The sequence below is a fragment of the Mesoplodon mirus genome, assembly GCF_964341445.2.
Source record: "Mesoplodon mirus genome assembly, chromosome: 17".
NCBI lineage: Eukaryota > Metazoa > Chordata > Mammalia > Artiodactyla > Ziphiidae > Mesoplodon > Mesoplodon mirus.
The window spans coordinates 6,122,254-6,150,011 of record NC_138993.1 but is presented as its reverse complement, the minus strand read 5'-3'; the positions used below and the strand labels follow the sequence as shown (position 1 = coordinate 6,150,011).

At 42.8% G+C, this 27,758-nt stretch overlaps 1 protein-coding gene across 3 annotated transcripts; it reads left to right on the top strand.

Moving 5' to 3' along the window:
• Positions 1-398: 398 nt before the first annotated feature.
• Positions 399-17,163, top strand: SLC46A3 (solute carrier family 46 member 3). Of its 3 annotated transcripts, none has more exons than XM_082602623.1 (6): positions 399-907; positions 1,392-1,605; positions 6,995-7,865; positions 9,334-9,417; positions 13,563-13,719; positions 15,574-15,691. In XM_082602623.1, coding segments are annotated over exons 2-6 (1,302 nt in total). In that variant the 5' UTR covers positions 399-907; positions 1,392-1,416; the 3' UTR covers positions 15,575-15,691. The 3 variants fall into 3 exon arrangements, with proteins under 3 accessions (XP_082458749.1, XP_082458750.1, XP_082458748.1); XM_082602622.1 differs by lacking the exon at positions 15,574-15,691 and adding an exon at positions 15,720-17,162 and having other exon boundaries at positions 400-907; XM_082602624.1 differs by lacking the exons at positions 9,334-9,417; positions 15,574-15,691 and adding an exon at positions 15,720-17,163.
• The last annotated feature ends 10,595 nt before the right edge of the window (positions 17,164-27,758 follow it).

Sequence of the window (27,758 nt, the reverse complement as noted above, 5' to 3'; positions counted from 1 at the left end):
AAATAATTAGCCCAAGGTTGCATCACCAAGAAGAGCCAGCGACCACATTCCAGACCCCGGCTAACGCTGCCAGAAGCACTCTCCCCCTACCCGGAGGTACGGGCGCCCCTACCCGGTCCCCCTCTTCTGCGTTTCTCTGAGCACTTGCCTGGCCCGCACGGATGCTACAGTAGCCTGCCTCCCAAAATGTTACTTCTGCAATAAACCTCCTGTGTGCTTCCGTGAGAAGCGGTATTCGGACCCAGAAAAGCTCTCTAACCTCAGAGTCCTTGCACGAGCCCGGGGCTGCCGCCTGCGGCGGCCCCACCGGGGCCTCCGGGGGCGGGCGCTCGGGAGCGACGTCGGAGCGGACCAATCCCCGCGGGGGTGCCGACCAAGGGGCCCAGTCGCAGGAAAGCAGGACAGCGACCGCCCAGGCGGCGGGGGACCAGCACCCCCGAGGCCCGTCTCCTGGGCCGGAGGCGATGCTCGGCTGGCGCGGCTGAGTCACCGCGAGGGCAGGCCGGGCCGCGGACCCAGCGACAGCCCGCCGACGGCTCAGGGAGCAGCTGCCCGGCGCACGGGCCCCGCGGGAGCTCGCCGGGCGGAGCCCGCAGGGCCACGCAGGAGCTGAGCGAGGGCTGAGCGGTAAACTGTCACCGTTGTCACTCTGGACGCGGAAGTGCGCTTTCCTATTTTGCTTTAAAATCAGGGCTTGCGGTCTCCCGACCTGTGCATCTGGTCGAATTCAGCGGCAATTCCCCTTCCCATCCCAGCGCGGCGGCGCAGACCCAGCCTCCGTGCGCGCTTGCTGCCCAGGAGGCACCGCGGGCGCAGGGCAGCCCCTGAAAGGAGACAGCCCCCGAGACTCCGGCCCCGAAAACGGTCAGACCCGCGCCTAGCTCGGCAGGAAGACTGTGACCGTGGGGTGAGTTAAAACAACATAAACAAACCCTTACGATTGGAAGCTGCTTTTTAAAGGCCCCCTTCCTGTCTGCTGTCCACAAGCAGCAAAATCAATAATAAACAATTACGTAATTGTCGTGTCCCCAGAGCAACCTCACTGTTCCCCTTATGAAAACCAGCTGGCAGTATTCAGTGTGGGAGTTGTAGTGTGACCACTGGATAGCCCAAGTGGTAGACAGCTTATTAAGACTATCTTAAAGAATCATCTCAAGGGCGGGTTGAGTCCTTAAAGGTCCAGCTCTTAAACATGGTTAAGTATGACAGTCTCAGGTTTACGGAGTACCCTGTTCCTAAGTGAAAGTTATTTTCTTAGGAAGTGCTTACTGCTTTCTGTTCCCTAGTTTGCTTGTTTACTCCACAAAATTCCCCTAACTTCCCCATCATTGAAAATCTAGCCTCTCAGATAAGAGTGCAACCGATTCTCTCTCTCCTTTTCTTCTTAATAGAATTTCGGCTACCTACGCAAGCAAGATGAAGATTCCATTTGTGGAACCCGCCATTTGCCTTAGTGTATTTGCTATGACTTTGACTGCTCCACTGACAACACAGTATGTGTACAGGAGGGTATGGGAGGAAACAGGCAACTACAGCATTGCACCCGATAGCAATGTTTCCGAGTGTGCAAAAAACACAAGCAGCCCAATTTCCACATTCCAGGAGGTAAGAAGTTAAACTATTCCTAACATGTATTAAAAAGGGAATGTGCAACAGGATTTTAAAGGAAAGAGGATAGTGCACTCCTCATACATTGATCTCTTTAAGGGTCACCCTAAAACCCCTAAGTCCCAAACCAAAAGCTTTTATTCTCCTTTCTGTCTGAAGCTTCCTGACACCTTTAATCTGCCTCTTCTACTTAAAACCCCCTCCTTCTTCTGTGACACTGGCTCTTCTCCTTTGTCTCAGAAAATGTCAGGGCAGTCTCATCTCCTCCGTGGTTGTCTCCTTTCTTCTTCTCCACGGAAAGCCTGAAAGTTGGGACAGGGTAGTCTGGAATGGTACTTGGTGGCCAGGGGTGGGGTGAAGCGTGGGTCCTGCCTTTCCCTTGCTCGCTTCCTCCCTACCCACTTCCGCTTCACGGGCATGACCCAGTTTTCAGTGACCCCAGAAAGTGGCCCATCCCTGAGGACTGTGGGCCCGGCGCCGGGGTCTGTCATGGGGTGAGGGTGGCATTTGTCATCCATCGTTCGGTGGTATCAAATCAGTTTGACCCCCCAGCGCTGAGGAGGACCTGTGTGAGGATATGGGGGTGGGGAGCACCCACTTGCGCTCTGAGGACCCGGAACATGTGCAGCCAGATGCTCCAGAGCCTGTCCTTCCCCACGTCCAGCCTCCTCCCCAGGAGGTACGTCGCCAGTCTCCATTCCCTTAGGCGGTCTCTAACAGTCTACCAGTGTCCAAATGCAAAGGAGAGTGAGCATCTAGATTGGGAAATTCCCCCACACACACACCAATGCCTGAAGAACAACCACACTTGTAAACTTTGAACTCTTCCCCTTGGGAATACTCTGTGATGGCAAAAGAGTGGTGCTGCTTCCCCAGTCAAAAGATGAAAAGAGTCTAAGGGACTCTGAGTCAGCTGCACCCATGGAAAAAAGAACAGATTATTTCTGAACAGCCATGCAGATATCAAGGTTCTGGCCTGGAGTGAGGTCATAAAAACAGAAGGGCCAACAAGGGGCTCTCCTCTTGGTTTTGCCTCCCTTTAAGAATGTTTCCTGTTACATGTATATAATCTCCAGGGAGTAAGAAGGTTCCAGAGGCGCATCCGTTTCTGCATTTCCTTCTGTGAGTTCCTTCACCAGCCCCCTGGGAGCAGTGGGAGGGACAGAGGAGAGGACTTGAGTGTCTGGAGAGGTCGGCTGTCCTCACCCTCTAGGGTGACGGGAGACGGGCCTTGGTCCAGCGCTTTGGTGACCTCTGTGACTGTGCAGGTGATGAGTATTGGCCCCGCTCCCTGCCTAACCCAGCTGCTGAACGCCCCCCACTGCCCAGAGCAGGGGTCTCATTTTGAAGATTTTTGCCAAATGTTTTAATCGATTGACTGCTCTTTCACTGGATTAATGTTCAAGAGAACATAGCGCCCTAGATCCTTGCCTTACCGTCGGCGCACTAGGGCTGGCTACAGGTGCTTCTTCTCAGATTGGGGAACTAGAAACCATCCCACCCGCAACTGGGACAGGGCGTGGCGACCCACTCACCACTCGCTCCTTAGCACAGAGTAACACTTCCTTCTGGCCCCTTCCCTGGATCCTGTCCCTGCTCAGCTTCTCAGAGAACATTCTGCCCCCTTTAAATCCAAGAACAATGTTCCCTGTTCTGTGAGCTTCCACTTAGAGATCTGTGGACTGTTCTTGTAACCCTAAAAATAAGAGATGTCATAGCACAGGGTCAGCCCCTGATAAAACAAATAAATGATGTTTTCAGCTCAGATTTTTCTTGCCGCTCTCCCAGAAGATCAATTGTGTGTACGAATACAATATGTTGAACCTCTGTTATGCCGTTTTTATTTAACCTTCCCACATAACAAATATACACACTTACAAATGTATTGGGATGCAAGATAGTATTATGAATGTCAGGGTACAAATATAAGAATAATTGGAGCAATTTCACTTATATTTAACATTTTGAAAGTCTATTTGGATGAAAGTCATATTTTTCAATCCATCTCGGGTTAAGGTATATATAACATATATATTCATATGGATATTGATCTAACCTATCTTTCAAATCTTCAAGTTTTCTGAGCCCTGTGACTGTAAGTACAACTACATACTTCTCTTGGGCGATGAGATTAATCTCTAAAAGGCCTCTTAACAAAGTGGCAAGGCTGTGGAAGGAACTCTTGGCGAAGGGCAGAGAGTAGGGAATTCTGGGATGTCTACTGACTTTTGTGGAGGAAGGAATTTTTAAGCCCCTTACCGCCCTCTCCTTCCCTTGTAAATGATTGGTTTTGAAGTGTTACACCGGCCACTGTGGCCTGTTCTCTTCAGGCACCTTTCAAGATAGGGACTCTGCCGCTGGAGGGGACAACTTCGGGTTACCCAATAGATCATGAAGTTGTTCTTGCTCAGGAATTTATTTATAAACCTTTTAATAACACAATCCCTGGTTACCAGCAGATAAGGAACACCTTCTGCTCAACTGGAATTAATATATGCCTTTTAGCCTATGAAATGGTGACTTCCTTAAAATTGATAGCACTTTCCTTAGTTTATCCCTGTCTCAGTACCTTGTCATTCAGTTCAATCTTGTATAGGGAATAGCTTTTTTTTTCACTCTGATTTCTCCCATCTACCCTAATATAACACATAACACATAATTATAATTCTCCAGAGTTTATGATGTTCACACACAATTTCTTCTGTCTCAACATTGCTTTATGGTTGAACTATGCTTTGAGTTTGCTAAGATCTGAATTTCACAACATGGGTTGCAGACGAGGCGAGTAGTCTGTGTAACAGACTGGGCTGGGGTGACAGTAGGGAAAAAGGAGAGGACAGGACTTAGGTGGAGGCGTGGAAGTGGGAGGAGGAGCCCCAACACTGGAACACCGTGCTGAGGAGTTGAGTAAACGATAACTGTTTCCTTTATTTGTTTATTCAATAAATATTTACTTGATGGCTTCTATATCTGTAGGAGATACAAAGATGTGCTCAAAAGATCTAACCTAGTAAAAATGAAACAGCACTGACTGTACGAGGGCCCTGTGTGGAGCACCTTATGTTGACTTTAATTTTAAGTCTCCTGACAGCCTGCAAGATTGGGACTGTTGACATTCCCTCTGGTCAGATGAAGAAGCTACAGACATAAGTAATTTGGTCAGGATCACACATAGCACGCGAGTTACAGAGGCCTATTTTACTTGATGGTTTCTTCATTTAATCAATCTGTCTACTGAGTACCTACCCTCCCTGGAAGCCCTGTTCTTGGAGCTGATGATACTATGGTGAAGAGGACAGGTTTCACCCCACCCAGGAGCTTAGGTTGTAGCAGGGAAGTCACACAGTGCACAGATCGAATAAAATATAATCTCCTGTCAAGGAGCCTGTGAGTCTCTAAGGAAAAAAACAACAAGGATAAGGGGCTGGAGCGTTGGGTGGGGATTAGTGGGGTTGCTTTGGATTGAGTGATGGTCAGGGAAGGCCCTTCTGAGGAAGTGGCTTTGAACTGAGGAAGTGAGCTGTGCGACGATCAGGCAGAGGGAACAGCAAGTGGCATGGAGGTTTGTGGCGTGGCTTGTCGGCCGAGAGGAGTGAGGAAGGGGAGATGAATCAGAGGCGCCGTGACATGGGGTTGCCCCCCGCCGTGGCAAGGAGTTTGCATTTATTCCAGTGTAAGAAAGCCACTGGGGGTTTGACAGAGGAGTGACACAAGCTGATGTGTGTTTTTAAAGACCACTCAAACTGTGGTGTACAGAACTGACTGTATTTGAATCCAGATTCCTCTGACTCCAGAGCTCAAGCTCTTAATCAACACACAAAAAAGTACAGCTGGGGAATGATAACTGTTCTATGAGAAGGTTCAGAAAAAGGAGTGATGACCCCTGTTTGGGAATTTCAGGGAAATCTAAGTGGGACCTGACTATGGACTGTGCCTGGAACATAGACCGTATCTGGGAGGGGAGTGGGGATAACGCTGAAGATGAGATCAGGCCACGTCTCGGGGGCCTTAAATAGCAGGCTAAGGAGTGTGGACTTTCCCAGGCAGTGGGGAGACACTGCAGCTTCTGAGCAGGTGAGAGACGTGCCGACAGTGTGCTGTGGTGCCCTGCAGCACGTGCCCAGCAGCAGTGTCTGTGATCCGCAAAGTGGTAAGACTGACATTATATTCTGAATTCAATGAAGAGACCGGTTAGATGCCAGGGTGGTCCAGGTGAAAACCAATGGGAGTTGTCATCCAAGTGGCAACTATGGGACCATCAAGAAGGTAAAGTGAGAAATTTTAGGGGGACAGGATAGATTGTGTTGGGGGGCATGGACGAAGGGAAAGGCTAGAAGCAAAGATGACTGAAGTTTTGGGTTTGAGTGACCACAACATTTCCTGGCAACATGGAATGGCCTGAATTATATAAATATATAAAAATAAAAATAGGCTCACTATTTTAAAAAAACCATTAATTCCGTATCTGATATTTTTGTGGTTCATCATATTTTTGTGATATTTTTGTGGTTTTTAAGGTACTTTCTAAATATTACATGAATAAGTCTTTTTTAAAATGAGTTTAGTAATCCCCATTTTAAAAACGGCACATATCCTTTAATATAAAGTTTGGAAAATACAGAGAAGTGGCAAGAAGAAAATGCTTTTAAATCACCCCAAGTTCTTCCTATCAAATACCTAGTGTAACGATTGTTACATCTGCCAATCCACGTGTACGTAGTTGTTTTGGGCCTCAGGAAAGTTGAGTTTAGCTCACTCCTTAGTTCATGGCACGCTACCATCTTTAGTCAATACAAAGCTCCTCTTTGAGTTTTAGTAAATAAATAAATTAATAATAATAAATAAACTTAATTTTTAGTAAATAAAGGAATATTTGTGGAGACACGTGAAAAGGACAACTGAGCTCTATCTAACTAAAGGCCTATCAGATACGATGTTTACATGTGATATTCATTCCCCTTTAGAGTAGACAGAAAGGTGTATCATGGGAAAGGTACCGTTCTTGCTTTAGAACAGTGGTCATGATGTCTTCGTGCTAACTGTTCACAGAAGAAAGAGAAGTCATTACATGACCCGTCCCCGAGGCCTTGGGTTCTGTGGATCCTCTGTATACGTCAGACATACACCAGTACACACACTCTGATTTTTATGGATTAACGTCTCCACTGTGGTACTTGAATACTGTGACTGAGCACTGATGATTGTATCACCTCTTGATACTTGCTTTGTGAACTGGGTGAAGATTTAAGCTATATCAAACCCCTGGACTAGAGATCCCCCATCCCTGACCTACTGGCAATGTCAAGAACAAGTATGTACCAGCGTAGTTTTAGGCATATTGTATAAGCCTCTGTAAACACTTTGTCTTCTTTTTATTTCTTTGCAGGAAGTCCAGAAAAAAGTGTCTCTCTTTAACCTGCAGATGGACATAAGTGGGTTAATTCCTGGTCTCGTGTCTACATTCATGCTTCTGTCTCATAGTGACCACGGAGGACGGAAGTTCCCTTTGATTCTGTCTTCTGTTGGTGCTCTTGCAAACAGTGCTTGGCTCTGTTTGCTTTCCTATTTTGCCTTTCCAATCCAGCTTTTGATTGCATCTACCTTTTTGGGTGCACTTTGTGGCAATTACACCACACTTCTGGGAGCCTCTTTTGCCTACATAGTTGATCAATGTAAAGAAAAGAAACAAAGAACAATTCGAATAGCTATAATTGACTTCCTGCTTGGAATTGTCACTGGATTAACAGGATTGTCTTCTGGCTATTTTATTAGAGAACTAGGTTTTGTGTGGTCGTTTTTAATTGCTACTATGGCTCTTGCTGTTAACTTGATTTATATTTTATTCTTTCTTGAGGATTCGATGAAAGAGCCTTCATCTCAGAATGTTTCTATATCATGGACTGAGGGCTTTAAAAACTTATTTTACCGAACTTACATGCTTTTTAAAAATAATTCTGGTGAGCAACGATCTTTGCTCTGTTTGTTGCTTTTTACAATGATCACTTATTTTTTCGTGACAGTTGGCATTTCCCCCATTTTTATCCTTTATGAATTGGATTCACCACTCTGCTGGGATGAAGTTTTAATAGGTTATGGATCAGCTTTGGGTAGTGTCTCTTTTTTCAGTAGTTTCCTAGGAATATGGCTTTTTTCTTATTGTATGGAAGATATTCACATGGCCTTCATTGGAATTTTTACCACCATGGTAGGAATGGCTATGACTGCTTTTGCCAGAACAACATTGATGATGTTTTTAGGTAAGTTACAAATGTAGCCTAGAACTGTGTATTGATGTTTACATAAAATGAATTTAGTCTGTTGGGTGAGAAACTTTAATACAAAATTCTCTATTTAATGCATTTTAGTTCAAGTAAAGGTAATTTGTTTAAAGCCAGTTTGCCAGAAGCTGAAAACCAACTGACTTTAAAGAAAAAAAAAAAAAAGTTGAATAACCACAATTTTCCAAATTTGCATATTTGCCAAAAAATTGTTTTGAGGAACATTCTTCTTGTGAATCAGTCCTTCAAAATAGCATTCACCAACTTGAATATTTCTTAAAATGATGCTAAGAAGGCTACAATTTTAAGACAACTGTGTAAAGTATACTCAAAAGATACATTAAAAAAATTCATTGAATATATTCAAGAAGATTTTGCAAATTGATCTTTCAGCAAATTGGTCATTTCATGAATTGGCTTTTGATGAATCACTTTCTGGCAAATAGGACTGCTTCCTTAACTAGGGCTTGAGTGAGATACTGTGTTTGAAAGGGTTAAAGGATCTGTTAAAGTGGGACCTCAAGAAAGATCCAATTTAGTCTTTTTCTACAAAGGCAGTGTTAACCTCTTGCTATCTTGCAGGGAAGCAGGGTGACCAAACAGAATTGGGCTTAATTTCCATCTACAGCACTAAGTGACCTTGGGCAAGTTACTGAACTACTCTGAGCCCTTGCTTTTTCATCTATAAAATGGGCATAGTGGTACCTAATTCAGAGGGTTATAACGAATATTAGAAGAGATAACTGTAAATCACTTAGCGCAATGCCGAGGGTTCAGTAAATGCCAGTTCTCCCTCCCTGTTTCCCTTGGAGTTGCCAACGCCAAGTAAGTTAATATATGTGAAAACATGTTGAAAACTTTAAAGTGGTCTGCAAATGTAATATCTTACCATTTTGTCATATAACTAAAAATGCTACTATTAAGGGTCAATTTAAGAGCAGAGGCAACTTGTGTTCGTGAAATTATTCAGCCACAAAGATGAACAAGCAAGAAGATAAGAAACCAATTTACCAATAAGTAGATCAATATAATAAAAGAATTTTAACAATGAGAATGCCAAGTCTGAAAGAGCAAAAACAGAAAACAAAAAATTTATCAACAGTCGCAACCTGCTAAACATGACGTTCCTATAATAACTAGGGGAACAGATCAATTTCAAGTGGCAGATTATATAGATCTGGACCTGTAACTTCCATGAACTCTTGTTCGCTGCACTAGAATAAGAATTTAAGAGTAAACTTAAACTTGAGAGTAATCTTAAACTGACCTGTCTATAGTCTATCTTAATTCATTAAACAGAACTCTACCATTAATTAATTCAGCCGTTAGATGCAATGAGTTAAGATGCTTATAGAAAATGAAGTATTTAGAGATTAAGTGTACCACCTTTAAAACGAACCCTTAGTTTTCTGATTCAGCCAGTAATTTCCGACTATTCCTCTCACAGTCAGGCTGCCATTCCTTTTCACTGTTGTGCCACTCTCTGTTCTACGGTCCATGATATCAAAAGTGGTTCGTTCTACTGAACAAGGTGAGTTTAATTTGCTTAAGGAATAGAATGAATCTATGATCTGTACCAATTCATATCTGTGTATAATCAGTGTTTGATTCTTCAGGATATTCTACAACCCTTTTTCTGCACAGAACTCCTTTTGAATTGGTAAGGTCTGTGTTAGGAAGAGCTTATATTCAAGCAAGGGAGCCCCTGCCCGGGGCCTGGTGCTTTAGAGGGCTTTCTCTGGAGCTGCTCCGCCCCAAGGGGAGAGGAGACCTCAGGGCCAGGCTATATGCCCCCTGGGAGCCCACAACACTCCCCACTTCTAGACTACACTCAGGGTACGTGGGTCCCCATAATTCCCAGCTGAACAGCTCACATCCAGTGAATGCCTTGATGATCCTCTTCCTCAGACCCATTCTCCTGAGGGTAGACTGTGACCCCAGTGTGCTCTCCTATACACCAAAGGAGTAGCCAAAGGGTGACTCTTTACAGGAGGGTCTGGCCCAACCTTGGAATTGCAGGGCGGGGTGTCTACACCCACGTGTAAATGACCCTTTCTGAGCAGAACAAGAGGTAGAATACAATGTGGGTGGCTGCAGTCTGCAGGCTGGGTGGGGACTGGGGGGTGAGGGCCAGCTCTCCCAGGGCTGTCATGTTTCACATGGAGCTCTACAACGTCTGAGAACTCTAAGTTTGTGTCTGACCTCCAAATCGTTAGGAAGGTATTTCCTCAGAGCAGGGAGACAGAACAGACCTTAGTTAACAGTCTGTTAGTCAGAATTATAACTTTTTGTTTTTGGCTGCGCCACACGTCTTTCGTGATCTCAGTTCCCCGACCAGGGATTGAACCCAGGCCACATCAGTGAAGGCCCAGAATCCTAACCACTAGGCCACCAGGGAACTCCCAGAATTAGAACTTTTAAATACTTAGAACTTGGAGGCCTCTAATTGTATTCTTACGCTGGATCCCACAAATGTTAGAGCTGGGCCTGAGTCAGAGTCCTAGAGAAAACAGCCTCCCACTCAGCTGATTCAATCAAGAGACTTCGGGGAGGGGCAGCGCAGAGGAGAGGACGGCCCACGGAGGGAGGGAACAGAGGAGAACCCGCACAGCTGTCTCCCCCTGGACCCCACGACCAAGTCCAAGGAGGTCCAAGTCATAGTATCGGGGGGTCAGCCTCCCGAGCACAGAGCAGGGCACAGAAGATCAAACAGCTGAGGGGGAGGGCAGAGAATAACCAGTACAGACGGAAAACAAAAATTAAATCTCTAGTTAGAACCGGGTACTTGTTAGATATTAGGCATCTGTGGTTGACCTCCTTTTCCTTTGATCATACGAATATTATGAGACCTTGGAGCTTTCTTTTGTTCCATGTCTTAGCCTGGTGCAAATGTTCATATCAATTGTTCATGAATAATTCATAATTATGCTATTGTACTTATGGCACTTTAGTCAACACTGGAGAAGACTGCATAATTCAATAAGGTTGAAAATATATTTCTTCATTCTTTTCCACTCGTAAGATGTAGCTATATATTCACACAGCTGTTTATAGATTGTGTGATGAGGATTAATTGGAAAACCACTTAGGAATATAAAAACTACAGTATGTAAAAACCTACCTGCTTCCTTGAATTATGCAACGGTTTCTTAGATACAAAACCAAAAGCACAACAAAAAAAGAAAAAATAGATAAATTAGACTTTATCAAAATTAAAAACTGTTATGCTTCAAAGGACACCATCAAGAAAGTGAAAAGACAGCCCACTGAATGGGAGACTATATTTGCAAATCATACGTCTGATAAGGAACTTGTATCCAAAATATATAAAAACTATTAAAACTCAGCAATAAAAAGACAACCCAATTAAAAAATGGGCAAAGGATTTGAATTGACATCTCCCTAAAGAAGATGTACAAATGGCCAACAGACACATGAAAAAGTGCTCAACATCATTAGGCATCAGGGAAAGGCAAATCAAAACCACAATGAGACCCACTAGGATGGCCAAGATGAAAAAGATAGACCATAAGAAGTGTTGATGAGCATGTGGAGAAATTGGAACCCTCATACACTGCTGGTGGGAATGTAAAATGATGCAGCCATTTTTCCAAACAGTTTGGTAGCTCCTCATAAAGTTAAACAGAGCTACCTTATGACTCAGCAATTCCATTCCTAGGTATATACCGAAGAGAAATGAAAACATGTCCACACAAAATCTTGTACACACATGTTCACAGCAGCATTATCTGTAATAGTCAAGAAGCATAAGCAATGCAAATGTCCATGAACTGACGAATAAACAAAATGAGGTGTGTCTGTCCAACGGAATATAATTTCGCACTAAAAAGAAATGAAGTAATAAGTTGTGCTGCTCAGGGAAGTTCAGCAACAAGTTAGAGCTACTTCACGAGATGGTTGTCAGAACACAGCACGGCCTGACCGAGTTCCCAACAAGAAAGGACTCAAGCGGCTGCATAATAGGATTAGCACCATACCACCTGTCCCCGGCTGTAGCAAGGGATCAGAAATAAAATGAAACAATAACGTAGATACATAACTAGGAGAACTTCTTTCCAATTAAACTAACTTCCTCTATTGTCATAAATCATAGAGGCAGTAAGTCCATATGCTACTTGATGACTGGTAATTGCCCTTGAATGAAGCTTTTATTCATTCATTTGACAAATATATATTAAATGTCTACCAGGTGCCAGCACAGCTACGCCCTGGGGACACAGCAGTGAAAAAAGCATATGTGCCCTTGACATTGACAGAACTTTCATTTTGGTCAAAAGAAGACACATCTCTGATAACCCAGCATTCTGCAGAGAGATGTTTGTTTTATGAACATGTGTCCTGTTGTTCAGTGAAGACTCTGAAGCGCAGTGTATGAGAATATGTTTAATAAAGTGAAAGTTTAAATAGATAAAAATCAATACACAGTCTAAAAGATCAAGACCGTGGGGAAAGTTAGAGTCTAGACGTGTAAACTATAACCAAGCTGGGTCCTCAAGCTTGCCCTTTTCCTTCCTATCAGTCCAATCAAACACAATTATTTACAGGATTTGCACTGTCTGTAAGAAAAATATATTACAATTCGTCATGGAAAAGTAAACTCGGCAAAGTAGGGAACAAGCAATGGCTTAAGAAGAGTCTGCAGAAACTACGTAGGAACTTATGCCACGGAAGCCACAGAGAGCTGAGAACAGCCACATTTGTAGTGATACAGGATTTGACAAAGAGGAAAAAACACATCAAGATGACCAGCTGTCTTTCGGAAGTTTCACTCTTCAGTCAGTATGGTCTTGGATTCCAGACTAAACTCAAAACTTGTAGAATAATGACCATTTCTCTGATTGTGAGCTTGGGCCGACCCTGCAGCCATTTCAGGCTTCTTGAGCAATGCTCCATGGCCTGCCCTTTCCCACACTCAGCGTGTGGCAAGCGGGAAGGACAGCAGAGTCCCCTCAGAGGGGAGCCAGTTGTAAGCACGTAAGACAGAAAAATATGTTTTAAAGAATCACTCAATGTCAGACTGTGGCATGACCTTCACTACAGCACCGGGCACTTACGTAGTTACTTGATGAGTCACACAGGAATCTTGTGTGACTGAACTTCTTGTTACTCTGGAGGAAGAGATCAAATTCAAATTGCAGAATGTATGGTAAGAAGATTATCTCTCCGCCTTGCCTGTCACTCTCGCCAGATCTGACTTGACCTTTCAGAGGGCCGGCGGGTGGGACGTTGCTTGCCTGGGAGCCATCCTGCCCCTGCAGGTGTGTCCCAGATTAGCGCAGGGACTGAGAGCGGAAGGTGGCACCGCGAACCTCAGGGGCAGGTGGGGCTGCGTCTTAGGCTGTAGCAGGGACGGGAGATGCGGCAGATTCCACACGCCTCAGCTTCCAGTGCCTTTTAGCTTTGCCGCACGGACCCTGGAAGTACTGATTCCAGCTCCTCTCACACCAGGTCCAGGGAGAACTCCTGAGCTCCGTTTCTTCACCCACAAAACGGGTGACTGCCTTCTCAGGTATTTTGAGGGAGTAGCTTTCCTTCACGAAGCAGTGCCCCTAGGTCTGCACTTTTCACTGAGTAGCCGTTTTCTGCATTATTTTTGTCCGTTGTTTTGTAACTCAGCCTTTTCTCTCTCTCCCTCCACACCCTGACCCCAAACAGGCACCATGTTCGCTTGTCTCGCTTTCTTAGAAACACTTGGCGGGATCACTGCAGTTTCTACTTTCAACGGAATTTATTCAGCCACCGTTGCTTGGTACAAAGGCTTCGTCTTTCTGCTCTCCGCTGTTTTATTACTAATTCCAGCCATCAGTCTATGGTATGTCATTACTTTTTATCCTTTTATCAAAGGACAGATGGATTGAATTCCCTGACCTCACCAGTACAATTACATAGGTCTGTTGAAGTTTTGCCTCGGAATGTACTTTTCTCAAGAACTTTTAGACATGAAGACATCTGTCAATAATTTTGGAGACTTAGAAAGAGACAGTGGTGTGGCCAACCAGGACTAAGAGAAGGAAACACTGGGTTAGACAGAGACTCTGAGAAGTTACCCCCTTATCTTTAAATATGAACAACTGATGAATTTAGTGTCTAAGAATATATATGTATAATCAGTACATATATATTGATATGTATATTCAATACACATATATTCTATGAATATGTGTATACATATATATACATTCAAACAATGATTTCCTACAGTATAATATCCCCTGAAGGTCAAAGATTACTCTAAGAAGATATACTTTAATACAGATTCTTGGGTAAATGACAAGAGCAGATAGCATTCACTGGATATTAAGAATTCTCTTCCCTTTACAGAGAGTTGGCTTATTTGATGATTTCCTTTTCAAATGTAAATAGCCAAGTAAATACAAACTACAAAATTCTATTTGTGAATAGTACATAGAATGAAAAGACCAGAGGCATCAACTTACAAGAAATAGGTATTCTCCCTCTCCCTTTCAATGAACAAAATGTGTAAACCAACTAGATAAGTGGTTGTGAAAACGCACAAGCAAATATATTTGACACATTCTCTGGGGCCCAAGCATGGAGCTAAGAGCTCATTAACCTGCCTCTGCTGGGCTTGCCCATTTCACACGGCTGCCGCAGAGCAGGGTGATGGGGATGGGTAGAAGGTGGGGCACAGGGTCTGGCATCTGCCTTCCCCGAAGCACTGTGGGCTGTGGCTGTGAGGGAGGGAGGACAGACTCTATCCACACAGGCTTTAAACTCTGCCATGGCTGTGAACTCCTTAAAGGGCTGGCCTGCGTCTTATTCAGAGTAGGACCTCGGTACATACTGTCTCAGTGGGATGCTGATACCTAGATCCGTGTTAGATGGACTACAATAGTATTTACAGTTCCTCTGTAACTGTGATGAAAAGCTATTTTTACTAGGTATCTTTTTAGAAGGAGACTATCACCTATTGAATTGGCAAACTTAAAACTCCATGCTTTGCTAGTGAGCACATGATGAGACCATCAGCCTTATACTCCGCTGGGAGTAGTGTTATTCGGCATTATCGTTCTTGGAAAGCAATTCATGAACATGTATCAGAAGTTTCCCCAAAAAATTCATGGTATTTGAACCAGTGATCCCATTTAGAATCCTATCCTGAGGAAATGATCAGAAATGTCAAAATTTTATATATAAAGAAGTTCATTATGGCAAAAAATATTTTAATGACCAAAATGGCCAACAACAGGAAATGGTTAAGTAAATGATGGTGCATCCATATCATGAAAAATGACTTTAATAAGAACTGTATTACATGGGAAGTAGAATAATGGATCATTTTAATTTTATTCTTCATATATTTATAAATATTCTGTATGAACACATATAACTTTTATAATTGGAAAAATTAGTGCAGAGAGATCAAAGGTCATTATGCTTTTAATAATGCATCTAGTGTAACTGTAGTTGGTCTTCTGAGATTTTTTTTAATCTGTTCAATATTTTTAAAATTAAAATTACATGCTATTTTCATTATTTCCTGATGTCTTCTATCCTAGCTTCAGTTATAGGTATTAAACATGAACTTCAGTAATAGCTTTAGTTACAACTATTTTATGTGGACTATGCAGAGTAGACAATGGGACAGGTGGACATTTTAGGGATCTGGAAGGGGAAGAACTCATGTAGATTCTTTTATTTTCAGAAAGCTACGCATAATAAGCCTGTTAGATTCAAAATACCAGTATCCTCCTTCTTTGTATAATTTATTAAAAGCCATGTAACCAGGGAAAAGATGGAATACAGATTACTTATGTACTGCCTTAATCGATGTCTTACTTGCTTTGGCAGTACTGTCAAGTGCACCAGCAGGAATGCGGGAAGCTATGTCCTTCTTATACAAGAAGAATCCAGCGAAGACACTTCAGACAGATGATTAATTGTGATTTAAAAAAAATCCAAATGCTCATATCATATACCCTTGACTTCTGAAGGGTATAAACTAGCTCCAGAATCAGCACTTCATGAATAATCAAGGCTGCAAGTCCTTCCTTCTAAACAGTCAGAGAAATAGTTGCTGCTCTAGCTTCTTACAGCACCATGCGCTTTGAGCACTTTATGAAGATCGTGTGACATACTCCCAGTAGATGAAAGAACAAATCTCAAGACACCTCCCACTTTGGGATTTACAAAAGAAACTGAAACGTATCGGTATAAGATGGGACTAAGAAATCGGATACAATCAAAAGCAATAATCTCCCTGATATACTCCAGTCTCTCACATTAAGACAAGGAAGAACTCTGTGTCTGCCTCAGTTTCTTCATCTGCAAAATGACTTTTTGACCCCGCTCAAAGATTTTGAAGGAATAACTGTTGAAAATTATGATGAGTCAGTCGCTTATAGGAAAATGATAGAAGTTTCAAGTATTCATAATATAATTTTCTTCTACTTGGGTAATGCTTTGTTTTTTAGAGCCCATCAAGGTGTTAGTGATAGTCAAAGCTCTCAGTAGCTGCAGTATCCTTCAAAGGGAAGAACTTTAATGAATACGTTTTCACTTTTCCTAATACGTTTCATCAGTGACAGGCATGATAATATTTCCATAAGTAACACAGGGGTGACTGAAAAAAAAGATTACAAGTAGTTCCTAAAGAAATGTAAAAACTGAGTAAACAGGCAATCATGATGTAAAGTAACTAGTATTTATAGAGTCAATATTCACTCCTTCTTTCTGTCAAAGGGTATCCATCTCTTACTGCCTTATACTCATCCTGGGACCACCATGGTCCCTGAAAACACCGCATCCTCTCCTGCCTCCTGTCTGCACACAGGGTTCCATGGGGCCTTCTTCCCTCCCTACGTTGAAACTTTTAAGTCTCAGCCAAGGCATAGCTTCCGCTTCCTCCGTGTCCTTCCGGACATTTCTACCCTCACCTCCTGCCCACCTCCACCTCCCACCCCCGTCCCTGCAGGGCTCCCACAGCTCTCTGGGTACTGCCATCCAAGCATTTTCCCTTGTCTTGTAATGTTTGTTCCCCTACTAGACAATGAGCAGCTGAGGACAGGGACAATCTTTGATTCCTCATTATATCCACAATAAAATTTGAACTAAATGAACAGAGTTTTGTTTTCACTTGTAAAAATCATTTAAAGCTATATATTTAATGCGTTATGAGAGTAACCACTGATACCATGCCATAGTCATTAAGCCAGCCTTGCAAATAAATTGAAAAATATGTAGCCCATATGCATTTATGGTTTATGGTATGGTCACAGGTCCTTCAATATCTCCCATGTTCTAAGTTTCCATACATAAGAACACAAATGTCTTGAAGTACACCTAGCTAACTCCTCTGTAATCTCTTGAAAGTAGGTAGAGTCTTCTGTTTCATAACATTGTTTACGGCTTTTTCCTGTAAGGTAATCGATGATTGTTTGACCAGCAAATAGCACTCACAATTTAAAAGACTAGAAATTCTTTTTTCCAAGACCATTCCTTTCAGGTTTAGCTAATGCCTTCTGGGCTATTCTCAGATTGACCGATTGATTGATTTTTGTTTTACTTCCTGTTCAATGCTCTTCCCAGAACAAAAGAAGAAGTACTTTATGGTTTACAAAATGCTATGTCAAGTTATTTTACCCTCTTAACAACCCTGCAAAGTAGATCTTCCTTTTTCCCATTTTATGGACAAGGAAGGCAAGTCTCAGGCTTCACCTGACCATGGTTATTCAGCTACCACTAAGCAATAGTATTATACAGAGATGGATTTGGCACTGCTGAGGTTCTTCACAGAAGGGTGACAGATTATAAATCCAATATTGAGAATTGTATCAAGGAGAGTATAAAGTACCCCCCCAAACACATTAGCAGTACCAGTACCCAACTAACTGCCCATAAGATTGACTTTTTTTTCCTTGTTGCGGTACGCGGGCCTCTCCTGTTGTGGCCTCTCCCGTTGCAGAGCACAGGCTCCGGACGCGCAGGCTCCGCGGCCATGGCTCATGGGCCCAGCCGCTCCGCGGCATGTGGGATCTTCCCGGACCGGGGCATGAACCCGCGTCCCCTGCATCTGCAGGCGGACTCTCAACCACTGCGCCACCAGGGAAGCCCGATTGACTTTTTTGAGGTTAAATAAGGTCTATAACAAAGTCCCTTCCAGCTCAACCTTCCCTGATTTTACACATTCCACCTGAACTGAAGAGAACACACATGGGAATGTTTAATACAGTGGGAGGATTAACAGATAGTTTCTCAGTTGAGCAAAGACCATTTGAGATGCAATAAGTGTATCAGGGGACTGGACTGGGGTAGCCCAGGGTAAGAACACAGCATGAATGGGCTTAGCCATCTCCAAAGAGTCTGTCCTAAGAGATAATTAGTAAATGGGATGCCGGGAGCCTAGAGAAGCATGCAAGCTGATGGGGGTATTTAGCCAAGACATGGGGTGGCAGGGGTGGAGGGGAAGCTATTATCTAACCTCCTGTAATGTGACCTGATTATCTAATTATCTGAACAAAGAATATTAATGGATGACTTGTTTTTATGGTGTCTATATAAAGAGGAACCAAAAAGAAAAACATGTTCCTTTCATCTAGGACTGTACAAGGGCGGTTAGATATACCATATCTAACAGAAATAAATATTTTCATGACTCGGGAGGGTGTATTTCCGTTTCTATGAGGCTGGACTATTCAGTAGGATCCTCCATAGCCTGCACTGCACAACTCAAGAAACCCCTTTTCTCCACTCCTATGCTCACTAAATAATCCTCTGGTTACTCACTCAGTGTCCAAAAATCTTGCTAATAACAATAAGGTGCCCTAAGTTCAGGCTTTCTTAAAGAAATGTCTGTATATCAGGACCACCTAAGGAATTTTTTAAAAATCTCTGGAGATTCTAATTCAGTTGGTCTGGAGTGGGGTCTTAGAATCTATGAAAAAAATCTCCCCAGGTGACAGATACACATTCAGATCCGGAAACTACTGCTCTAGATAAGTGCTTCTCACCCCTAAATGCACATTCAGACAGTCAGCATGGGCGGGCAGTTTAACAAATACAAATACCAAGCCTTACTTTAGGCCAGTGGTTCTCAGCCTTGGCTGCTGGGCAGAACTGCTGGGGAGCTTTAAACACCGCCGATGCCCAGCTCCCAGCCCAGGCCAACCAAGTCAGAATTGCTGGGAGTGGGAGGCAGACAACAGTAGTTTTTCAAATGTTCTCCAGGTGATTCCAGTATGTGGCCAGGGTTGAGAATCACTGCTCTAGATCAGGGGTCAGCAAACTTTTTCTGTAAGTGGCCAGAGAGCCAGAACGTAAATATTTTAGGCTTTGTGGGCTACACAGTCTGTCACGGCTACTCACTTACCTGCTGTCGTAGCACAAAGCATCCTAGACTGTGCATAAGCGAACATGCATATAGCTGTGCTCCAATAAACAAAACAAGCAGCAAGCTGAATTTGGCCCAGGGCAGTAGTGTGCTGAACCCCTGCTCTCAGTGGAGGACACACATATTTTGGTTACTGGAGAGATATGTCCCTCATTGTAATTACTGGGATTCTAGGTTATAGAATACATAAAATAGTGTTAATATAAAACACTTGTTATAGCGCCTGGCTCAGTTCAGGCTTAAAAAATCAGTCTCATTTGATTAGTGTGAGGTAGTCCCTTGAGTCAAACTGATTCTGGTTGCACTTGACAGAAGTTTCTGGACTTACATGGCTACAGATCATTACTTAGAGACAGCTTTCTTGGGAATGATATGCAGCTAGAATGTGATCAAGATGGGACATAGCCCAGATGGTTTCATTGCCAAACATTTAAGGAACAAACAGATCAATTCTACACAAGTGTTTCCATAAAATAGAAGCAAGGAACATTTCCCAACTTGTTTTATGAGGTCAGCATTATCCTGATACAAAACCAGACAAAGAAACGACAAGAAAAGCAAACTATTCCTAAAAAAAATAATAATTTAAAAAGACAAGTTAGGTGATACAAACTTTAACACTTCATGAAGGGGACAATCTACATTGGGAGAACGGCAAAACGGAGTGGAAGGCAGGAAGCTTTTTATAGGATAAAGAACACGGATCAAGAAAAGTCATCGCTCAGGATCAGTTCCAGGACCCTTCCCTCCCCCTCCCCCTGAGGATACCCAAATCCATGGATGCTCAAGTTCCTCATGTAAAATGGCACAGTACTTCCATATAACCTATGCACATCCTCCTGTGCACTTTAAATCATCTCTAGATTACTTATGATACCTAATACAATAGTTGCTGGAATGGCAAATTCCAGTTTTGCTTTTTGGAATTTTCTGGAATTTTTTTTTCAATTTTTTTTTTTTTTTTTTTTTTTTCTTTTTGCGGTATGCGGGCCTCTCACTGTTGTGGCCTCTCCCGTTGCGGAGCACAGGCTCTGGATGCGCAGGCCCAGCGGCCATGGCTCACGGGCCCAGCCGCTCCGCGGCATATGGGATCCTCCCAGACCGGGGCACGAACCCGTATCCCCTGCATCGGCAGGCGGACTCTCAACCACTGCGCCACCAGGGAGGCCCTTTTTTTTTTATAGTGTTTATTTTTACTTGTTGACAGTTTTGCTTTATTTATTTATTTATTTTTGGCTGTGTTGGGTCTTCGTTTCTGTGCGAGGGCTTTCTCTAGTTGTGGAGAGCGGGGGCCATTCTTCATTGCGGTGCGCAGGCCTCTCGCTATCGCGGCCTCTCTTGTTGCGGAGCACAGGCTCCAGACGCGCAGGCTCAGTAATTTTGGCTCACGGGCCCAGTTGCTCCGCGGCATGTGGGATCTTCCCAGACCAGGGCACGAACCCGTGTCCCCTGCATCGGCAGGCAGACTCTCAACCACTGCGCCACCAGGGAAGCCCCTTCAAATATTTTTTTATCTGAGGTTGGTTGAATCTGAAGATGTGGAATCTGTGGATACAAAGGACCAACTGTGTAAAGCCCAGAGTTGGTTTGGCATTTGGGGATGGGCTGACTGGATATACTGCCTTTCTGGTCAAGGGAAGAATTTATGGACACAAAAGTTACCTAAGTTTTGGTTTGCTGATGTGGCACCCAGGCAGGAGCAGCTCCATCTTGGGCCTAGAAAGTTATTTCAACACTGCACACTCATATGTCTTATGAACATAAACAAAAAATTCACAAGAAAATATTAACAAATCAGGTAATATATAAGAAAGATACTACATCCTGACGAAGTGAGGGTATCCAGAAACTGTAAGGCTGACTCAATATTTGAAAATCACTTAATGTAATAATGCATCCTATTAACAGACTAAGGATAAAACAACCACATGGTCATATCAATGGATGCAGAAAAAATATTTAACAAAATTCAGCATCTATTCATGATAAAAATTCTCAAGAACCTAGGATCAAGCTAATAAAGGGCATCTACAAAACAAAAACAAACAAAAAAAACCCATACAGCTAACATGATATTTAATAGTAAAAAGACTGGATACTTTCCCCCTAAGACTGGGAATGAGACAAGGATACCCCATCTTACAATTCCTATTCAACACTATACTGGAAGTCCTAGCTGTAAGGCAAGAAGGCATACAGATGGGGAAGGACAAAGTAAAGCCGTTTACCTGCATATGACATGACACAGAAAATTCTAAAGCTTCATTAAAAAAAAAAAAATTACTAGAACTAATAAATGAACTTAGTAATGTCATAGAATACAAAGTCAATGTACAAGAATCAATTCTATGTCTACATACTAGCAACAAGCAACTAATAAAATCAAAATCAAAACCAATACCACTTAAAAATAGTATTGAAAAAAACCCACAAAATATCTAGGGACAAATTTAAAAAATATGTTTAAGACCTATACACTGAAAACTATAAAACACTGCTGAGAGAAATTAAGGAAAACCTAAATAAATGGAAAGATATGTGCTTATGTATTAGAAGACAACACTGTTAAGATATAAAAGTTCCAGAAGAAAACATTCAAGAAAATCTTTATAATCATGGGTTAGGCAAAATTCCTTAGATAGGATGCCAAAGACACAAAACACCAACACTCAGATTAATTGTATTTCATGTAAATTAAAATTTTCTGCTGTTTGAAACACACCAATGAGAAAACGAAAAGGCAAGCCAAGACTCCAGAAGGTATTTGCAATACATATATCTGACAGATGCTTTATATCCAGTATACATTAAAAAAAAAAAAAAAACTCTTGCAACTCAATGAAGTAAGCAAACTACAGATCTGCCTCAACTTATGATGGGGTTACATCCAGATGAACCCATCATAAACTGAAAATAGCCTAAATCAAACATGCACTTCATACCCCGAACGTACCGAACATCACTGCTTAGCCCAGCCTACCTTGAACGTGCTCAGAACACTCAACATTAGCCTACAGCTGGGCAAAATCATCTAACACAAAGCCTATTTCAAAATAAAGTGTTGAATATCTCACGTAATTCATCAAGTACTGTACTGAAAGTGAAAAACAGAATAGTTGTCTGGGTCCAGAATGGTTGTAAGTTCACTGGTTGTTCACTCTTGTGACGGCGTGGCTGATGGGGAGCTCTGCTCGCTGCCACTGCCCAGCATCACAAGAGAGGATCTATGCATTTCGCTAGCCCAGAAAAGGAGCCACAGTCAACATTCAAAGTATGGTTTTTACTGAATGCCAATTGTTTTTGCACGATGGAAAAGTCGAAAAATCATATGCCAAACCATCGTAAGTTGGGGACTGGCTGTACCTTTTAAAAGGTGGAGGAAAGGGCAAAAGATTTGAGAAACCAGTTCACAAAACAAAGACACAGTAATGCTCAACACCATTAGTCATCAGAGAGATGCAAATTAAAACCACAATGAGATACCACCATGTACTCTCTAGAATGGCTAAGTTTAAAAAGTGTGACAAGACCAAGTACTAATGAGGGTGCAAGCACCTGGAATTTTCATGCACTTACCATGTGACTCAGCAATGCCACCTAGGTTATTTATCAAGACAAATGAAAACAGATGTCCATACAAAGGCTTGTATATAAATGTTCATAGAAGCTTCATCCATTATAGCCCCAAACTGGAAATGACCCAAATATCCTTCAATACATGAATGAGTAGACAAAATATTGCTATATCCATATAATGAAATATTAATCAACAATAAAAGAGAACAAAACTACTCAACATTGATAAGTTTTTAAACATTATACAAAGCAGAAGCCAGACACAAAAAATTACATACTGTATGACTCTATTTTTTTTTTTTTTTTTTTTTCAGTATGCGGGCCTCTCACTGCTATGGCCTCTCCCGTTATGGAGCACAGGCTCCAGAAGCGCAGGCTCAGCGGCCATGGCTCACGGGCCCAGCCGCTCTGTGGCACGTGGGATCCTCCCGGACCACGGCACGAACCCGTGTCCCCTGCATTGGCAGGTGGACTCTCAACCACTGCGCCACCAGGGAAGCCCCTGTATGACTTATATGAAATTCTTGAAAAAAAAAAAAAACTAATCTACAACGTCAGAAAGCAGATCAGTGTCTGCCTGGGGCTCGCATCAGGAAAGACAGGGGTAAAAAGGGACAGGGCAGAACTTTTAGGGGTGGTTTGGTGGTGCTTATACAGTTGTATACGTGTATTTGTCAAAGTGTATGTAACTGTATACTTTACGTGGGTACATCTGTTTTAGGTAATTACACCTCCATAATGTTAAACAAGAAAGACTATATCAGGGCTTTGAAGCCAGCACTAATATATGTCTGAAAGCCTTGGTAAACGTATGTTATCCAGCTTGTCTGGCGAAAGACAGTTAGGTGGCCAGTGAATAGGGGATTTACATCGGCGCACTACTCCAACCTTCCTTCCTCTCAAAGCATTTGATCTCCTCCCTCTATACCAGCAGTTCTCAGAGTGTGGTCCCTGGATTAGCAGCATCACCATCACCTGAGAACTTGCTGGAAACACAGATTCTCAGGCTTCACCTCAAACCTCCCAAATCACAAACTCGAGGGGCAGGACCCAGCCATCTGTGATTTTAAAAGCTGCCCCATGATTCTAATGCACAAAGAAGTCTGAGAACCACTGCTCTGCACGACACGAAGGACTTCTGGCATCTCATCTTCATTCCGTATAGGCCTGTGTTGAATCCAGTTTTGGAAATTATTAAAAACACATCCACTTTCTTGAGTTAAATGAATCTGGAATTATCTTGTGTAAGGGCATCATATTGTTAATCTAAAAGCACATTCAAGATCTCTTCCTTCACATGTCCCTGAAATTCCTGTAGACATAAACTGGCAAGGTCCCCACATTCTTTCTACATGTTAAATTTCTTTGGGTTTGGCCTCCAGGGGGCATGCTGGGCTCTAACCACTAGCTCTGGGTTTGGAAATAAAGAGCACCGGGGCAAGAGGCTTACTGGCTTCCCTGATACACTGACCCCTCAGGTGAAGAAAGTCTTAAGGAAAAAAAGGACGACGTCTAAGTGAAGTGAATTCTTCCTTCTAAGTGAAGACTCTGCTTCCTTCCTCAGTCATACTCCCCCTTAGTTCTCAGGGTCCTACACAGCGCTCCAGTTTTCACACTTTAAACCTGGCAGGGCGGTAACTGCACCAGCTGTACTAAGTCCGGAGACTCACATCTGTCTTTTGCCAAGCGCTCTCTACCTGTAAGAAATGACACTCTTTAGGTTTCTGTAGGTTGGTCTGGAGATTTGAATACGTTATTTACTTGCTTTAAACTTTCACTGCTGTCAGAAGCAGCCACCCCACCATCCTGACTTCTTCCCATTCTGGTTGCCCAGAACCTTGCTGGAAATTGCGTGTGTGACTTCAAGTGACCAGATGGGGTAGCTATTTTACAAGTGCCTGCCAGGGACAGCTAGATTTCCTACCTGGATTCACTGCCTAACCTGACTCAGTGAGATAACTCAGCCCCAGTTCCCAAATTTCTCTGGGGACGTGTTTCCTGTAACACCAACTGTTTAATGCCAATCACTGCATCATTCAGAGATCCCGTTTGCAGGCAACAACGTGTACTGTTTATTTCTGTTTATTTAAGCCCACGGGGATTTACTGGAATAATAGTAGGAGCTCACAGCTCCAATAAAAAGCTTAGGAACAGCCTAAGAAAACAATCAAGAGCCAGGGGAGCTCCAGACATAAAGCGGCAGCGACACAGCAATGCTCATGCAGCACGAAGGGCGAAGGGCACTGCCTCTGGCAGTGATGCGTCACCTCACTGTTCCCCTCCTGTCCTTGCTCTAGAATCCAAGTCCAGGACTGAAGCTTGATCAGCTGACCTGGGTCACAAGCCTTCCCCAGGAGGCATTAGGAGCAGAGAGGTGGGCCCTCTTAGCACTCTAGAGAGGGAACAGCACGACCTCCCCCAAGACAACACGACTCAGAGGAAAGGTGGTTCCCCCAAAGCATTCAGAGTCTATCAGAGTAGATGCCGGACAGCCAAAATAAGACAAGTGAGTCCTACAAAGTGCAAGGTGAAATAAAGAGAAATGGGATCTGGGTGCTGACCTTGCCTATCTTTCACCCAAAGCCAAACCCTGTAAGTATTCAGTTCTCATTTTATTAAGGAAAGAGAGAGCCTCTGAAGCCAGGGGTGACAAGAACACGTTAAACTGTATCACAAAGATGCAAACGGTAAAACCCAGACTGTGGAAAACTCTATGGAACAAACAACTTGGTTTCTTCAACAACTAGCAAGAAAAAGAGAAAGAAATGGAGGTAGAAGCCGTAAATTATGAAACAGCTGGCACAAAACCAATCACAATGTGTGTAAATTACTTGGATCTGATTCAAACAAAATAGCTTAAAAACTATTACTGGACCTTCAGAAATCTGAATACTGACTGGACATTTAATTATAAGGAATTATTGTTAACTTAGGTATGATAATAACAGTACTGTGGTTAGGTTAGCTTTATAAACTGAAACATTTACACCTGTAAATAATATATGGAATTTCTTTCAAAATGACATTGAGGGGGAAAGTGGGTAAAAAATATAGATGAGGGCTTCCCTGGTGGCGCAGTGGTTGAGAGTCCGCCTGCCGATGCAGGGGACGTGGGTTCGTGCCCTGGTCCGGGAAGATCCCACGTGCCTCGGAGCAGCTGGGCCCGTGAGCCATGGCCACTAGGCCTGTGTGTCCGGAGCCTGTGCTCCACAACGGGAGAGGCCTCAGCAGTGAGAGGCCCTCATACGGCAAAAAAAATATAGATAGATAGATAGATAGATGAAATAAGATTGGCCATGGATAAATTATGCAAGTTAGATGATGGAAACATGAGATTATATTGTATTTTTCCACCTACTTTTAGATTTTTGAAATTTTCCATGATAAAAAGTTTAAAAAGAAGAAAAATGCAATGCTTCTTGGGCCTTATCAGTTCCCATTGTCTTTTCTTAAATGTTCACAATATAGTGCCTACTCTTAAGCCACAGTGCCAAATGGAGAAGGCTCTGGCTGCCCTTGCTTGTCCCGGACTGGTGACTTTCTCATGTGATTGGGCAAGACATCAGCAGTATTAAGGGCAGCAGTGTTTCCCTATGGCTAATGATAACTACAATTATGATAACTAAAGTATCTCAAATATATTCAATATTCTGTGAAAAACATTAATTAGTAATGCTAAAAATTAAATGTAGCACTTTAAAACCAATGTAATTTTCTGTTCAAATGGAACGTCTATGTATTCATTAAAATGATTAGATTTAGGGCATTAAGAAGAGTAATGATAGAAATGGATTATAATACACTAAGTAGGAATCCATGAGTCCAAAGGATACCTTAAAGAGGAAGAGAAATGGGGGGGAAACCTGGCTTTACAAAAATCTGTCAACCAATAAATGCAGAAGGAATAATAAAATATCACAACTTTTCAGCCCTTTCCTGTCTCCAATGACCATGTTGCACATGACTGAGGTAAAGATTTTTCATGGATGCTAAAACCTCTGGGTGAAAGGTTCTTCGGGAACAGGATGTATACAAGGTCTCAAGTTATTACTTCACAGATTATTATTATTAATTACAAAAGGAAAACTGTACTATTACAATGGAGAGCTCTGACGGCCACCACTTGTCCACCAAGTGATCGTACTTAGCATCACCAATAAGTGGGACAACCTGACCTCACATGGCTCTTGACATGACACAGGAAGTACATACATCACCTTTGTAGACTTCTTGCCAAAAACGTTTATCCTGAATCTACTCGTGAGGAAATAAGGCAGCATGCTGACAATTGGTGAATCTCATGAATGTTATACTGGGTGTTCTATGTATTTTTTTGCCTTTTGGCTGCACCACATGGCTTACATGATCTTAGTTCTTCGACCAGGGACTGAACCCGGAACCATGGCAGTGAAAGCCCAGAGTCCTAATCACTGGACCGCCAAGCAATTCCCCTCTATGTATTATTCTATTTTTCTCCAGGTTTCCAAATTAATAAGAGTTGGTGAAAAAAATAATTTGGTTTATGTTTTGCAAGGTTTCTATACAATACAGAAAACAAAGAGTGGCTGAAGTCTTGAGTTAAAATCAATTCATCTCTCCAAAAGCAAATAAGCCTAGCCAAAGTGAAAGCTGAATTCCTTCTGGTCCCTCACTGATCCAAAGCTGTATCCTCTATGTGACCTCTATTTCGTCACAGAGATGAACAGTATAGCTTTTGTCTCCACCAGGTTGAGACACCGAAAAGAAGCAAAAAGACAAAGTACAACTGACAAAGCATGTCTACTAGCTCTAGACATAAATTCAAGATCTCGGAGCAAACTCTAAACTTTCAAAACTTGATTTTTCATCTTTAAAAGAAAAAACATTTTAGGGCTTCCCTGGTGGCACAGTGGTTGAGAATCCGCCTGCCGATGCAGGGGACATGG